Source organism: Achroia grisella, unplaced genomic scaffold (assembly GCF_030625045.1).
Source record: "Achroia grisella isolate CSIRO2021 unplaced genomic scaffold, CSIRO_AGI_Agris_v1 utg511, whole genome shotgun sequence".
In the NCBI taxonomy this organism is placed as follows: Eukaryota; Metazoa; Arthropoda; class Insecta; order Lepidoptera; family Pyralidae; genus Achroia; species Achroia grisella.
The window spans coordinates 1,343,847-1,357,778 of record NW_026712905.1 but is presented as its reverse complement, the minus strand read 5'-3'; the positions used below and the strand labels follow the sequence as shown (position 1 = coordinate 1,357,778).

The 13,932-nt window shown below is 32.9% G+C and overlaps 2 protein-coding genes across 2 annotated transcripts in view; both read right to left on the bottom strand.

Annotated features, from left to right (window-relative positions):
- Window positions 1-11,840, bottom strand: part of LOC131846630 (phosphatidylinositol 4-kinase type 2-beta) — a 29,759-nt gene extending 17,919 nt beyond the window's left edge. The window contains exons 1-3 of the mRNA XM_059195982.1: window positions 11,541-11,840; window positions 7,771-7,889; window positions 3,036-3,236 (exon numbers count right to left, since the gene is read on the bottom strand). Coding sequence (XP_059051965.1) covers window positions 3,036-3,236; window positions 7,771-7,889; window positions 11,541-11,766 — 546 coding nt within the window. The 5' untranslated portion in view covers window positions 11,767-11,840. The remainder of the gene's footprint in view (window positions 1-3,035; window positions 3,237-7,770; window positions 7,890-11,540) is intronic.
- Window positions 11,841-12,173: 333 nt separating this feature from the next.
- LOC131846555 (uncharacterized) lies at window positions 12,174-13,474 on the bottom strand. The gene is made up of 2 exons (XM_059195890.1): window positions 13,093-13,474; window positions 12,174-12,277 (listed from the first exon to the last, which is right to left on the bottom strand). Exons 1-2 carry the CDS (start codon window positions 13,472-13,474, stop codon window positions 12,174-12,176), a joined length of 486 nt encoding a protein of 161 aa, XP_059051873.1.
- Window positions 13,475-13,932: the final 458 nt, after the last annotated feature.

Sequence of the window (13,932 nt, the reverse complement as noted above, 5' to 3'; positions counted from 1 at the left end):
TTTCAAGTCTACTCATAAATATTATTTCTTATAGTAGATATATAATGCAGACGAAGAATTATTATACTTATAAATAAATATAAATTATACTATTATTTTTTGAGGGTTTTTGGCTATTGTCTTGGTAAGACCTGTAGCACTACGACCTACATAGATCTATTGCGCTAGTCCTTTTTCAAAGCCACTAGGTACCACTAGGCCCGTCAGGGACAAGTATGAAGGATATTCTTAAGAGCGATGGTTTTTATCTCCTCAGGATTTAGGGTATACTTTCCAAAGGAGATATTTCGTTTATGCATGAGTGGGTTACAACCACATAGGATGTGTAATGGTTTTTCTCCTCTGCTTGATAATAGTATATTACTATATAGTATAGTGCGTTATAACACACGAGATGGGATTTCAGCCTTAATATAAGCACTTTTGAATAGTTATGTATTTTTTATTCTACCACCTTTTATATTTTTTATACTACGATTCTATTGAATTTTAAACCGCGGGCACTTCTAGTAAATCATAGTTATTAGATCAGGCGCCCTACAAGCAGCACCCGTTCACAAGTACAGTGGACCCGCGATAATCCGGCCCCCCTTGTAATCCGACATAGTCTATTATTTATTATTGAATATTACTTTGACAATATACCTCAGAGTGCATATACATACATACATATATAACATAGAATCTTATCACTGGATCTGTAATTTGTCGGATTACGAGATACTCTTTTGTAAAAAATTCCGGACTATAGGGGGGGGACCCTTAGGCAGTACTCTATAATGCAACAAATTCGATGGTCCGACACTGCCCTGCAAAACGTTTGTCGGATAACCGGGGGTCCACTGTATATCGAATTGTATTACAATATTTAAAGATACAATACGCCTCATAAATCAATATCAACGCTGCCGATGCAATTGTTTTATTGTCCTCAATTACAATAGACAGTTATTAACAAGAGTACAGTCCATTTCAATTATTTGAGACAAATGTTCGACCATAGGAGCCCGCGCGTTTCATTTATTTTGTTTTTCAGCCGCTAACCAGACTATTTTTATGTAACTAGAAGGGCATACAAGCTTACGGCGCATATTATGGCAAGTTGTAACCTTTCCTATAAACATGAACAGCACCATAACATTATCATGCCCGTGGTACCACTCAGGGGGTATAATTTCGCAGGACTATGACGTCATGCAAGTTGCATGACGTCATAGTCCTGCGAAATCGTGTTATTTTACTGCCTAATCTCATCCGCTTGCTGCTTGGTGGCTGAAATACCTCAGTCTACCTAAACTTTAGAGAGATGTACTCACGCAGACGACTTTTGACAAAGTCTACTTTGAGTAGCTTCCTTGTAAACCGCAATTTGATTTGAAATATAGCTTCCTGAAATTACAGGGTACACCTTTGCCTTTTGAAATGGCAACTCATAAGATATTCCTTTGAACATCTTATGAGTTCTCAGATGACAACGTAATATCTGTGGTGCTGTATATGTATATAAAGGAACGGTTGCTATTTTTTTTAATGGATGATAATAGAACAGTGCTCCCGTCTGCGCTCAATACACACTATACACTGGCGGGGCACCAGTGGAGGATGATAACAAGACCATGAGGTCAGATCAATTAGTCTATTGTGACAAATTCACTAGGAACCAATCAGGATGGTTTCCAGGGAAACCGCGTGGAGGTTAACCTGACGATGGTATATTGCTAGCAATAGGGTCATCAGTCCTCATTACTAACAATAACAATTGCGGTTACTATTTCTATCAGTGCGCCATTCGTTTTATTTATTTTAATTTATTCAAGCTTTAGTTTCGCGTGTTTATTATATTGACGGTTCGTGTATTTATATTGTCCGGTCTAGCGGTTTAGCTTACCGCTTTACTTCCGATGGTGCGGGTTCGATTCCTCGCATGGTGCAAACCTTTATATTAATGAATATGAATGATCAGTCTGGGTGTTTTCTATCTATATTATGAATGTATTTACAAAAAAAAAGTATTTATTTATTATTATTTATCCTCTATTGCACTATCTAAAATAATATACAATTGTCGAGCTTAATGCAATATGGCATTCTCTACCAGCTAATCATTGGGTAGAAACAGATAGCGGTAGAAGGGCAGTAATGGGAAAAGGCATACTATTTGTATCTATCTAACCTAGGTATATATATCAATAGTATATAATTTATATCAATTATCTAGTACTCATAACACAAGCTCTGTTTACCCTGACAATAGGTGACGTTGTGTGAATTTTCTTGGGGATATTATTATTATTTTTAATTTTAGGAAGCCTTATTTTCGCATGTTATGCATAAATATGTTTCTGTAACAGTGTAACCTTACAGCACGGTCATTGAACGCGTCGCATACATGTATACGAGTACGATAACTCAGTACATTGTTGTTAGTCTTCGCCGCGTTTTTTGCCTTACACGAACATCGCGGCCATATAATAGGTAATCCTTAAACGATATTTCATTGATACACACGTTTCATGCACACTAATTTCAGCCCGTAACTATGTCAGCGTGACCATGATTTGAAAAGAAGAGTTTGACCTTTCAAGTCGATTATGTGAAATTAAATATTGCCATAAAAATACCACCATTCCATTATTATCTATCCCAAATTTTACATGTTTCTTTGTTTTTAATGGTAGTTAATGGTATGGTGCACCGCATGGTAAACGATATTTCCAACTAGTTTAAAAAAAATCCTAGTAGTAGAAATAAAGGTTAAATGTATATTTATATATATAACGAATATTTATATAAAATTTCCCAAAAATCGGTCAAGCCTATTCGGAGGAGTATGACACCAGATTTTTATATCATTACATAGTATAAATCAAAGTCGCTGTCGCTGTCTGTCTCTATGTATGCTTAAATCTTTAAAACTATGCAACGGATTATGAAGCGGTTTATTAAATAGATAGAGTGATTCAAGAGGAAGGTTAATATATATACATGTACAGCCGTACCAAGCCGGAGCGATAAGATGAACAATATAGACTTACCCTGGTCTTTGGCACAATCTTCAGCCCTATCTTGGAGTCGACGAGACTGGCGCCCGCTTCTGACAAGTACCCCTGATTGGGGATCAGGCACGAGCGCCCGAAGCAACACGGGCAGCATAACTTGTGCATCCATTTCGTCCATTTTGGGTTCAGTCTGCCATATGGTTCCTCATCTTTTGGCTTGAAGACACCTATTATTTTCTGTAACGACAGAAATAATTTACGTTAGGGGCCATTCATAATTCCCTTCAACATTTTTTTACCCCTTATCAACCTTAACAACGTATAATAGTTACCACTAGGTCATAAGAGTTTGTGATATCAGTTAATTTATTTATACGCTATGATTATCATTTTTAACTCTTGCAATTTCAAATATGTAAAAAATTAATAATAATAATACTAAACTCTTTATTGTGCACATACCATACAATAAGAAAAACAGTAAATAAAAAAATTATTACAAAAGGCGGTCTTATCGCTATAGGCAATTTCTTACAGACAACCTGCTAACAAGCAATAGGACTAAGGTACATAGAAGAGGTAGATGGCACACACAAGACACTATAATTATTAAACGAATAAATAGACATACATATATAGATATATATATATATATAAATAAACTTACACATATACATACATATATACAACATATTGGAAGATTTCAGAAATAATAGGAAAAAAAAAACAAAAAAAAATGAGCTATAGAGACAGATAATGAGACCTTAGACGATTTTTAAATATTGCATGAGATTGAGCGGATCGAATGGAGAGTGGTAGAGAGTTCCAGAGACGAATGGCTTGAACAGTGAAAGAGTTGGAATAATACGTGGAGGAGTGAGCAGGGATCGTCAGACAAAGGCTTCTGGTACTACGCAAAGCAGCACCCGGGGATTTTGTGTGAAATAAAAAATCGTTTTTAGATATTCTGGAGTAGAGGGATGATTAACTATGAAACTATAAAGTTTAGGGTTTAAAATACTTTAGGCCCTAGAGTTTATGACAACAATGGCTATTCTAAAATAATTGTACCTTCCAAATTCTCATTTCTAATAATATTGTTAATTCACACTATTCATAATACCTAGAGGAAAATGAATTGAACGGTTTCGAACCTGAATAATTTTATGGGAAATAAATGTATTTACCTCAACTGGACATTGTACGGATACCGTTAACACTGTGCGTCGCGATTTTTCGTCAGAAATCTAGTGATGGTAGTTGAATAAACTGCCCGCAACTGGCCAGTACAACTAGTCGAGTGGTAAATACCTTTATTTATCATAAAATTATTCGTTTTAAACCGTTTAATTATATATTGTGACAGTCTTATATGTGCTGTAGTCTTATAATCGCCGATTAGCAATAGACAACGTAATTTCAACGCTCTCTGAAATTTAAATTATGTTTTGTGTCATTGTGTCAAATTACGCCTTGTCTCAAATCTCGTTTCAAGGCGTTCAAGGTCAGGGTATCCCCAACATTCTGCCCACCTTCATGAAGGAGGACTACTGGCCGAAGGGAGTTGTGTACCAGCGCTGCTGTGGCAGATTGCCGTCGTCAGTGCCGTGACCACACAGACAACTTATATTTTATTATTATGTAATATGTATGTTAGTCTATAGACTAACCTACCTTATAAGGTATTTTGTATTTTCATTGTAATATGGGAAATGTAGCCTGAATTAAATAAATAAATAATCCATCACGTTCCCCTAGATACTGATATTGTGTTTACATCAAATGTAGTAACTATATTAAATAATCCTTACATCATATTACATAATGATACTGTACAACGCAATTGCAATATATTTAATACGTACAATTCATTATCGACCTACGTTATCATATCAGTACAGTAATATTTACTAATATTTTAAGTAAAGTTTATCAATCAAGATAAATAAACAACACAAACAATCCTACAGGATAGTCATATCCGAAACTGGAGTAATTTAACATTACATACGATATTAATATTCTCATTTGAATCAGCTTTTAATCTAGTTTTGCTATTCTTGCCGTCTTATCCCATCTTAATCGAGTTCGACTCTTCTAATTATCCATCTCCAGAAGTTTCTTATCTGGTTCGTCATTGGGTTACACAATTTAAAGATCTTTTTTATTGAGCCATTCTCTTTTTCTATACTACGAAGGTGGCAAACAAGCACACGGACCATCTGTAAACGGTTACCATAGCCTATAGATACCAGAGACATTCATATAATGCGAATTCTTTCACGCTTCTTTTGTTTAGTATTGATGTTTAGCACTTTTCTATTTGTACGGTCTACAGCTCTACATGACGTGACAATATCAACGTGATCAGGACTCAGTTAATTGTAGGCCTAGGTAATTCTGGCGGTTTGGAACACCGCTTTTCGTTTTCACACCGGGTTCGATTCCTCGCACCGGTACAAACATTTGTACCGGTACAAACATTTATCGGTCTAGGTGTTTATGTATATTATGTATGTATTTCCAAAACAAACTGATCTATTTGTATCAATTGTCTATTACCCGTAACACAAATTCTGGCTTAGCTTGGTACTAGATAGCGCTGTATGAAGTTTCCTGAGATGTTATTATTATATTGTAATACCACCTTAATAAATGTTTCAATCACACCAAACAAGTAACCATACTCGAAGTTGCCTTGTCCCCGTGAAAGATAATGTTCTATGCTCAACGTGTCCCAAGTCTGAACATTACTTCTCTACAAATGTAGAAAAAGAACAAACTTGTGGAACAACTGAGCAATAACTTCTAGAAATACCTGCTTCTGATATGAGGGGGGGAAGGGGATTGTTAGTAATGTGGACTGATGACCCTATTGCTAGCAATGTACTATGTCAGGTTGACCTCCAAGCGGTTCCCCCTAGAAATCATCATGATAAATTCTAGGTGAATTTGTCTCGATGGGCTAACTGACCTGACCTCATACTCATCTTATCATCCTCCACCTCCGCTCAGTATAATCCGTTAGCGCAGGTGAGTACAGCATTTCATTATTATAAACAAAAAAACTGCGTCGCATAATAACATTGTCTTGCACATAATAATAATAATAATAATCTCAGGACAATTCACATCGCCATCTAGTCCAAAGTTAAGCTATATAAAGCTTGTGTTACGGGTACTAGATAACTGATACAAATACATAGATATTTTTTTTTTCGTAAATACATACATATTATACATAGAAAACACCCAGACCGATACAAACACTCATTAATACAAATGTTTGTGCCGTGCGAGGAATCGAACCCGCGACCATCGGACGTAAAACGCTGTGCTAGACCGCTAGACCACCGAGGTCGTCGATAATAGTTCTGGTCTTAGCTCTAAGAGTGTTCTTGTATATAAGCGTGAAACGAACTATAGAGTGAGAGATTTGCGAACTAATAGTAGTGGCGTAGGCTATCTTTAGTAGTATTCTTTCAAAATAGTTCGTTCGTAAACTACAGAAAAGTAAAGTTAAATAAATAAAATAAACCATAAGAACTGACGCATCGTCTAATTCAAAATAAGTAGAGAAATTACTATGGCTACTACACAATTGACACTTAACTACCTTTTGTTTTAATACATATACAATATACTTAAATAAACACCCCGATCAATAACAAAAGATTATGAATACAACTTTTCTTTTGTGCAGGGATCGAACTTACGATCGTTGGAAAGCATGGCGGTGTGCTAAACCTCCACTGCTTTGTTCGGGTGTTTATAGCTGTTAGTATTGTAGTAGCCCATCCAACAACAAAACGTACAAACGGAAACAAATATAGTTAGTTATCATTGTTAAAAGTAGCGGGAAACCCAAATACTCTTTGTCAAATTGTATACCTGGCTTATTTTTTACATTATCAATTTACATCTAACAAAAGCCAACTTCGGACCCTAGCAGATGTAAATAATTATGTAATACAGTACAAAGCCTTTACATAACTTCAACTACTCACTACCAGGCACAGATTTCAACTCACAACCAAATAATATTACATTAGGTCTTTGCTATAATAAATATAATAAAAGACAGTAAAATATAATTACTCTATAATGTTTATAACGTGTTCTTCCATTTTACAATACAGACTATAAACTGGACAGAGTGTGTTCAGTTTATAGACTGTATTGTAAAATGGAAAGAACGGCTAAATTAAATAATTAGATTTTTATTTATATACAGTACAATTATAGCTGTGCTCGCGGTTGCACCAGCGTGTAATTTTCACCCTATGTATTATTCTGATATATAAGCTATATTACTGTAAAGTTTCATTAAAATCCATTCAGTAGTTTTGACGTGAAAGAGTAACAAACATCCATCCACATTCACAAACTTTTGCATTTATAATATTAGTAATGATTAAGGAATATGATTAAAAAATCCAATTCTGCCATCTTTCTAATATTATAAAGAGGAGACCTCTTTTTTACACATTTCTAATGTGATATTTAAATTGCACAATTCTTTTGCTACATTATTAGCGATTAATATATGCGATTAGAAATTATAAATTACTATTTATACTATTAAAGATACACATGTATTTATGTATATATACATAAAAGTATATTCTAACTTGTATCTTAAAAGTACATTCTTAGATTAAGACATTCATTACACTTCCATATATTTATTTCTAAATCATTCTAGAAATAAATCTATATATTAATACTATAAAATTATAAATATCTTCATTTTATAATTGACATATCTTACCGTTCCAGGATTTTTGACAAAGTACGAGCCACTGGACCCTTGGTATATTCTTTCGGGGAAGATGCCATTGTCGATAGCCACCTCAGCTTGCCACACCAGCTCACTGAATTGTGGGTCATCTGTCAACAATCATTTAAATAACTTTAGCAAAATTACATAAAAATAATAAATAAAATGAATAACATAGTATAAAATGAAGTTGCTTCCGCTTAGATCCTTCACTAGGCAATGGATTTTAATAGGTTTTAGCAATAGTTAGAGTTATTCAAGAGGAAGATATATGTATATAATATATGTACATGCGTGTAAAACCGGGGCGGGTAGCTAGTGAAGAAAAAAAAAATAGCAAGTAAGGTAATAAGCAAAACATTCAATGGGAAATGGAGAGAACTTAACTAATAAATATCTTCTTTTATTGAAAAAATATATTCTTTTGTTTTAACCTGTCATATTTTGTAACTTCAGAGAAGGAAAGTTAGTAATAATAATAACCAAGGACAAATTATACAAAACTATCATTATTAATATTAATAAATAATATGTTCTAAACTAAGCAGATCTTGCTTTGAGTATTAAGCAACAGATAGAAATAATTAAGAACATTTTATTATCTTTTTAAAGAAAATAATAAAACCTATACAAATAATCACAGCCATGAATACAAATGTTTGTATAATACGAGAATTGTTGATAAGTATGGCCAAAAATAGTGATTTGAAATAAATTCGGTATTGTGGTTAAATTCTACTCAAACAAGCTTACATAATGGATTGTAGTAATAAATATTATTCTTATTTAGACTCAGTATCATACTGTAATAATCAAAATTATAGTAATAATCTGTCGTAGTATAGGCATGTAATGCATAGGAATGAAGATAATATTTTAAGGAAGGTGTTACATATGAATGTGGGTGGTTATATGGGCAGAGAAATGCCAAAAAACAAATGGACTGTGTGAAAGATAATATGGCAAAAGTAAATAATTAACAAGATGATTGCGAACAGGGATGAATGGAAGAGAAAAACATATTACGCCCGACTCCAAATAATGGTATAAGGATGGAGCAGATAATGAGGATCATACTGCAACTATATGTTAATAATTTAATATAACATAATTTTGAATAATGTTGATATTCACTATATATTATAATATACACGCCGGAAACGGCAGGGCATGTTTGGAATGACAATTTTAACACTTATGTACACCAGCTCGAGTAAATAAATTTAAGTTAATCTAATTGTACCCAAAGATATAAAATTGTTAGTAAATACTACATTCATGATGACTATTAAGTTCAAGATTGATAGAATATGATTCTGCTTAATATAAATTTTTTTCTATATTTGTAAAAAAAAATTATTTACGTTTATAGCTAAGAACTCTTGTGGAAACTACAGTTGAAAATCTTTTTCAATATCAAATGTTGTTATCTTGTACTAAACTTAACTGCTAATAATTCTTTAAAGCATTAATATGTACTTAATTTACATACAAACTCATTACTTACTTTATCTATGTTCAAATTTCACCAACATTGCAGTAATTACTAAATGCCTTCTGAATGAAACAGTTACTCATATTTCACAATACTGTCCAAACTTTGTTTTAATATGGGCATAATTACAAATCTTTTAGATAGTCTGATGTAATCTTACAGGAGTGTTACATTCTATTAGGACCAGTGGCATTCATTTTAACTGAATGCTCACACATTATTAAGTAAATACTATAGACCAGTGTCTCCCAATTTTAAGGGGGCAAAATCGCAAATGCAATTTTCATTGCATGTTCTGTTTCAAATGTACTTACATGTTTCATTATCAATTTCCTAGTGATTTCTTCCTAAAACTTATTATTTAAGTTTCTTAAGTGAACAATTAAAAATTTTAAAGTTATATATGTTTATATTATGTAAAAATACTAAAAAGCTTGCTTATACTTTTGTCATATCTGTAAAGGAGGTAAAATCTAGCCCTATTTCTCTTAACTAAGTATTTATTGAGTAACAGATAAGTGACAGCAAACAAACTTACTTTACTTCTTATAAACTATGCAACAGATTTTAATATTCTGTAATTTAGTGAATTAATTAGAGAGAAGTTTTACAGGTGTAATACATATGTATATATCATTAAATGACTTTAGAGTAGATCAAGGGTTATTCAGAATATTAGTTAATATTATTGCAATAAAAAGGATAAATTAAAATCAATAATATAAGATAAAAAATAAATATTCATATAATTTATTTTTAAATATAATGCAGTTTAGATTGTTAACGTTAAGTGTGTGTCCCTGACAATACATTATGGTAATGAACACTTAACTAAAACAATGGTGTTAAGTACTCATCTTTTTTCCATTGTATTAAGTAATGGTAGTAAATTAGACAAGTGGTTTTTATTAATTCACCATATATTTAGTGCAGGAACATGCATCATTCCTTTATCATCAATCCATCCATAAGAATGCACTATATGTAATATTACACTGTTATACCATCCTTATTAATATTACAAATATATATTTTTTTATTTAATGAGGCCTTTGCTGTAATTTGGGTATTTAGAACTAGAGTGCTCTTAATCCAGCTCCAGTCCTTTTCAGGCCTTTTGGTAGCCTCTGGGCTAACTTATTATTACACTCAGCTATATATGTTAGTAACTTTTGTTTTTGTTTTTATGTCTTGGCAACTTAACAAATCAACCAATCATTGTTTGAGATAGGAATGGATATTGTTACCTTTTATTTCAGTGTGTCAGTGTCTTTTGCATGTACAATGTTATCAGTACAACATTGTTAAACATGCAAATAGATTGTTGTAGTTTTTTTATAAAACAACCTTCATATAACAATGTATCTAATTATGTATAGAAATATTTTTTAAACATACACTAAAATTTACACTATATATAATATTTGAATTGATAATGCTTATCATAACATTAATCTGTCACTATCTATTTACAATAAACTAGAAATTAAAGTTTGTGTCAACACTTATATTTAGAGCATGTGTATATATATTTTTAAATTGATTTATTCACCCATAAATTAATAAATATAAGTTTGAAGGAATTAATTAATTCGAGTAGTAAAACTTTTAGTCTTGATAACTTTATGTATGCTATATTAACTACTTTGTTATTAAAACATGAATTAGTAATTTGTAAAGAGATATGTAAAGACATTCCTACCATATGGTCTTTTAAATTGGTATCCAACAGTTTCAAAACTATGTTGTTTTAACTAATAACAGTATATATATACATTAATAAACAAGTATACACACTCACCACATTGAAATGTAAAATCCATAATGACTTTATTAAAAGAAAATAACACACTGAAAAGTATTCTACTTACAGCCGTCACACTTGGCTGAAAACATATGAGTCTGTTGCTACATTCACAATAGTTATGTGTGTAACTTAGCTTGTATTTAGTATACCATGAAGTTAGAGTAATCAATAACATTATACACACATTAGTGTTATGCGAAAACAACACGATTTTGGCATAATTAGTACCAAGGGTGTAACGTAACGCGTTTCAAGGTAACTTTTACGACGTTACATGTTTCTCTAAATCCTAATCATTTAAATAATCGAAGCCATACAATTTATTAAGAAAACAAACAAGTGTCTCTGACTAAGTATAGCTATTCAGAGTGAAAAACCATATGTTTACTAAATCATATTGTCATCTGTACGTATTAATTAAGCGAAATTATGACTCAGTGACGACGATTTTGTACTAACCTGGGAAGTGATTGAAGGAAACTTCGAAGTCGCCACGACCGCCAAGAAGCGGTTGTGACTCTCGATTGACCCCTGGAGAATCCACGGTGCCCTCGAATCCCACGTCTGGGACTAAACAAATCTCTTCTGAACTACTAGACAATGATACCACGCCGTCATCGGTAGGCGCAATTGTAGAATTTGGTTTGTCGAAGTCGAGATTTAATAGAGTCTCTTCCGTACTCATGAGTAATGTTAAACAGAGAATCTCTACTGAGCCTCATTTATTTCGTATAAACGTCTTTGTTCACAATCATTTACAAAAACACTTGACTTGATTCAGCAAATTAGTAGCAGAATAGAAACAGAAACCACAGAGGCATAGAGCAATCAGTTGACAGTTCGATTGAAAGACAGTTGACGTTCTGATTGAACGTCAATAGAGAAATTTGACATGTCGACTTACAGTTGATCCTATTTTTTGTGAATTTCTATATAAAGCAAAATAAGTTTACTGACACAACCGTTCGATTTAAAATTAATTTATTGCCTTAAACTATTGGATATTGCAAAAAAAATCGATATAAAGTTTAGTACACTCTCAAAGAAATATATAAGTTAAAGTCAAATGTAAACGTCATTGGTCTTTTTTATTTAATTAAAATATTTTGAACTACTATAATCAAATCTCTTCGTTCCATTTTGTCGTCTGAATTCAAATTCCCAGGGACAGATTTCGTTTAATATCTTCTTGAAAGCTGTAACATTTAAATTTCATATTAAATTTTGAATCGCTTATAATGCGCTGTTTTTTGAGAGTGGGTAGAAATATATAATTTAATACAATGTATAATTTTTCTACAGGTTACATTACACATACGTGGATTTCAGTAGGAGTACTAGTTACCTATTATATGGTACGAATTACTGTCTTATTTGCCACGTTGGCAGCGACGCGTATAAAGCGACAACACGAAACCGCAGACGTAGGTATTTAATGTTTGGCGCCATGGCACGATACGATACTGTTATTTATAACGTAAAACACCCAATTTCTGATTAGCGTGTTTTTAAATCTGGCTATTGTAGTAGATTGATATTCGTATTGACGTAGTGATGAAATCGGGTCATAAATATACATATTTAATTTGGAATGTATATAAATATATTACAGCATCGAAGTCGAAAAATAAGTAAAACCTTTTTTATTCGCTTGCTCTAACGGTATAAGGTGGCAGGCGAGGAAGATAGGCTGATATAGGTGGACGTTGGCCACAAGTGGTACATAATTAGCAACATGGGCCACTATTTTCCATAAAGTAGAGCTTATTCCGTGAATATTTTATAAGTATGTAGTATGAATAAAAAAACACATAATTAATATAAAAATCAATTTCATTTGGGAGGAGAGAATTATTAGTAATAAGGATTATATTTATAACCTGCGAGAATCGAACTCACGTCAAAGAAGTAAAGCGGTGTGCATAACCACAGATAACATAATATTACATAAAAAAACCGCTATTGAGACCGCCAAATTATGACGATTTTATATAAGATCAAAGCACAGTACCTGTGTCAAATCGGCAATTGTGTTTTTGTAAATCACACCTATTCTTGAACGTTACAACATTGCCGGTATTGTAGTTGCAGGCGCAGAGTGGCGCCATTTCATCTTTCACAGAACACTCTATATTTGAACAATCTAAAGCCTTCTGAGCTTCTAAATCATACAAACTATCATCTACCATGGTTGAAGGGGTTAAACTTTCTTCTGTAGTAAAATGATCTTTCTCACTTTGTAATAATATTGATTTTGAATTATCAGAAGTTACTTGGATGAGTTCTTTCAGTTGTTGATTTTCTAATGCTGGTCTGTAAGTCGTTGTTCTTATAATTCCACAGCATGATCTTCGTGTTATTATTGGCAAAGGAAAAACGCCAAACGGCTCCATTTTTATTGGCAGAATTAAAAATATAACTGTAAAATAAGTGAGTGTTGAGTAGCGTTTCTGTATTAGGAAAAAATATAAAAGAAAGGTATGCTCAGTGTGAAATTCATGTCTTACGATTTACTCGAATTCGATCCATAGTTACTGCAGTTTATTGAGCTAATTATAATATAACTGTGACAACTATAGACTTTAAATCCTAAAAAAGGAGGTATCTATCAATTATGTACAATGGATTCCAAAAAATATTAACTAGATACCAATGTTGCTTGATGAATATTTATATCTCCTCCGATCGATCCCTCGTTCAATTCAAGCGGCGATCGAAATTACGACGGCCTAAGCCGAGGTTCGAACCTACAATGCTCTCAGACTAAAGTCGTATCCGTTAGGCGGGAGTTGGCCTTCAGCCTTTCCATAAGTCCTTCCACGGGTTTGGAGTGCCATGTGCACTCGCCTCC

Excerpts from the sequence above, each read along its gene's own strand:
- LOC131846555 (XM_059195890.1), bottom strand. The coding sequence starts at position 13,474 with ATGGAGCCGTTTGGCGTTTTTCCTTTGCCAATAATAACACGAAGATCA. Across the intron at positions 12,278-13,092 it reads CAATTGCCGATTTGACACAG|CTTTCAAGAAGATATTAAAC; the intron begins GTACTGTGCTTT and ends TAAATGTTACAG.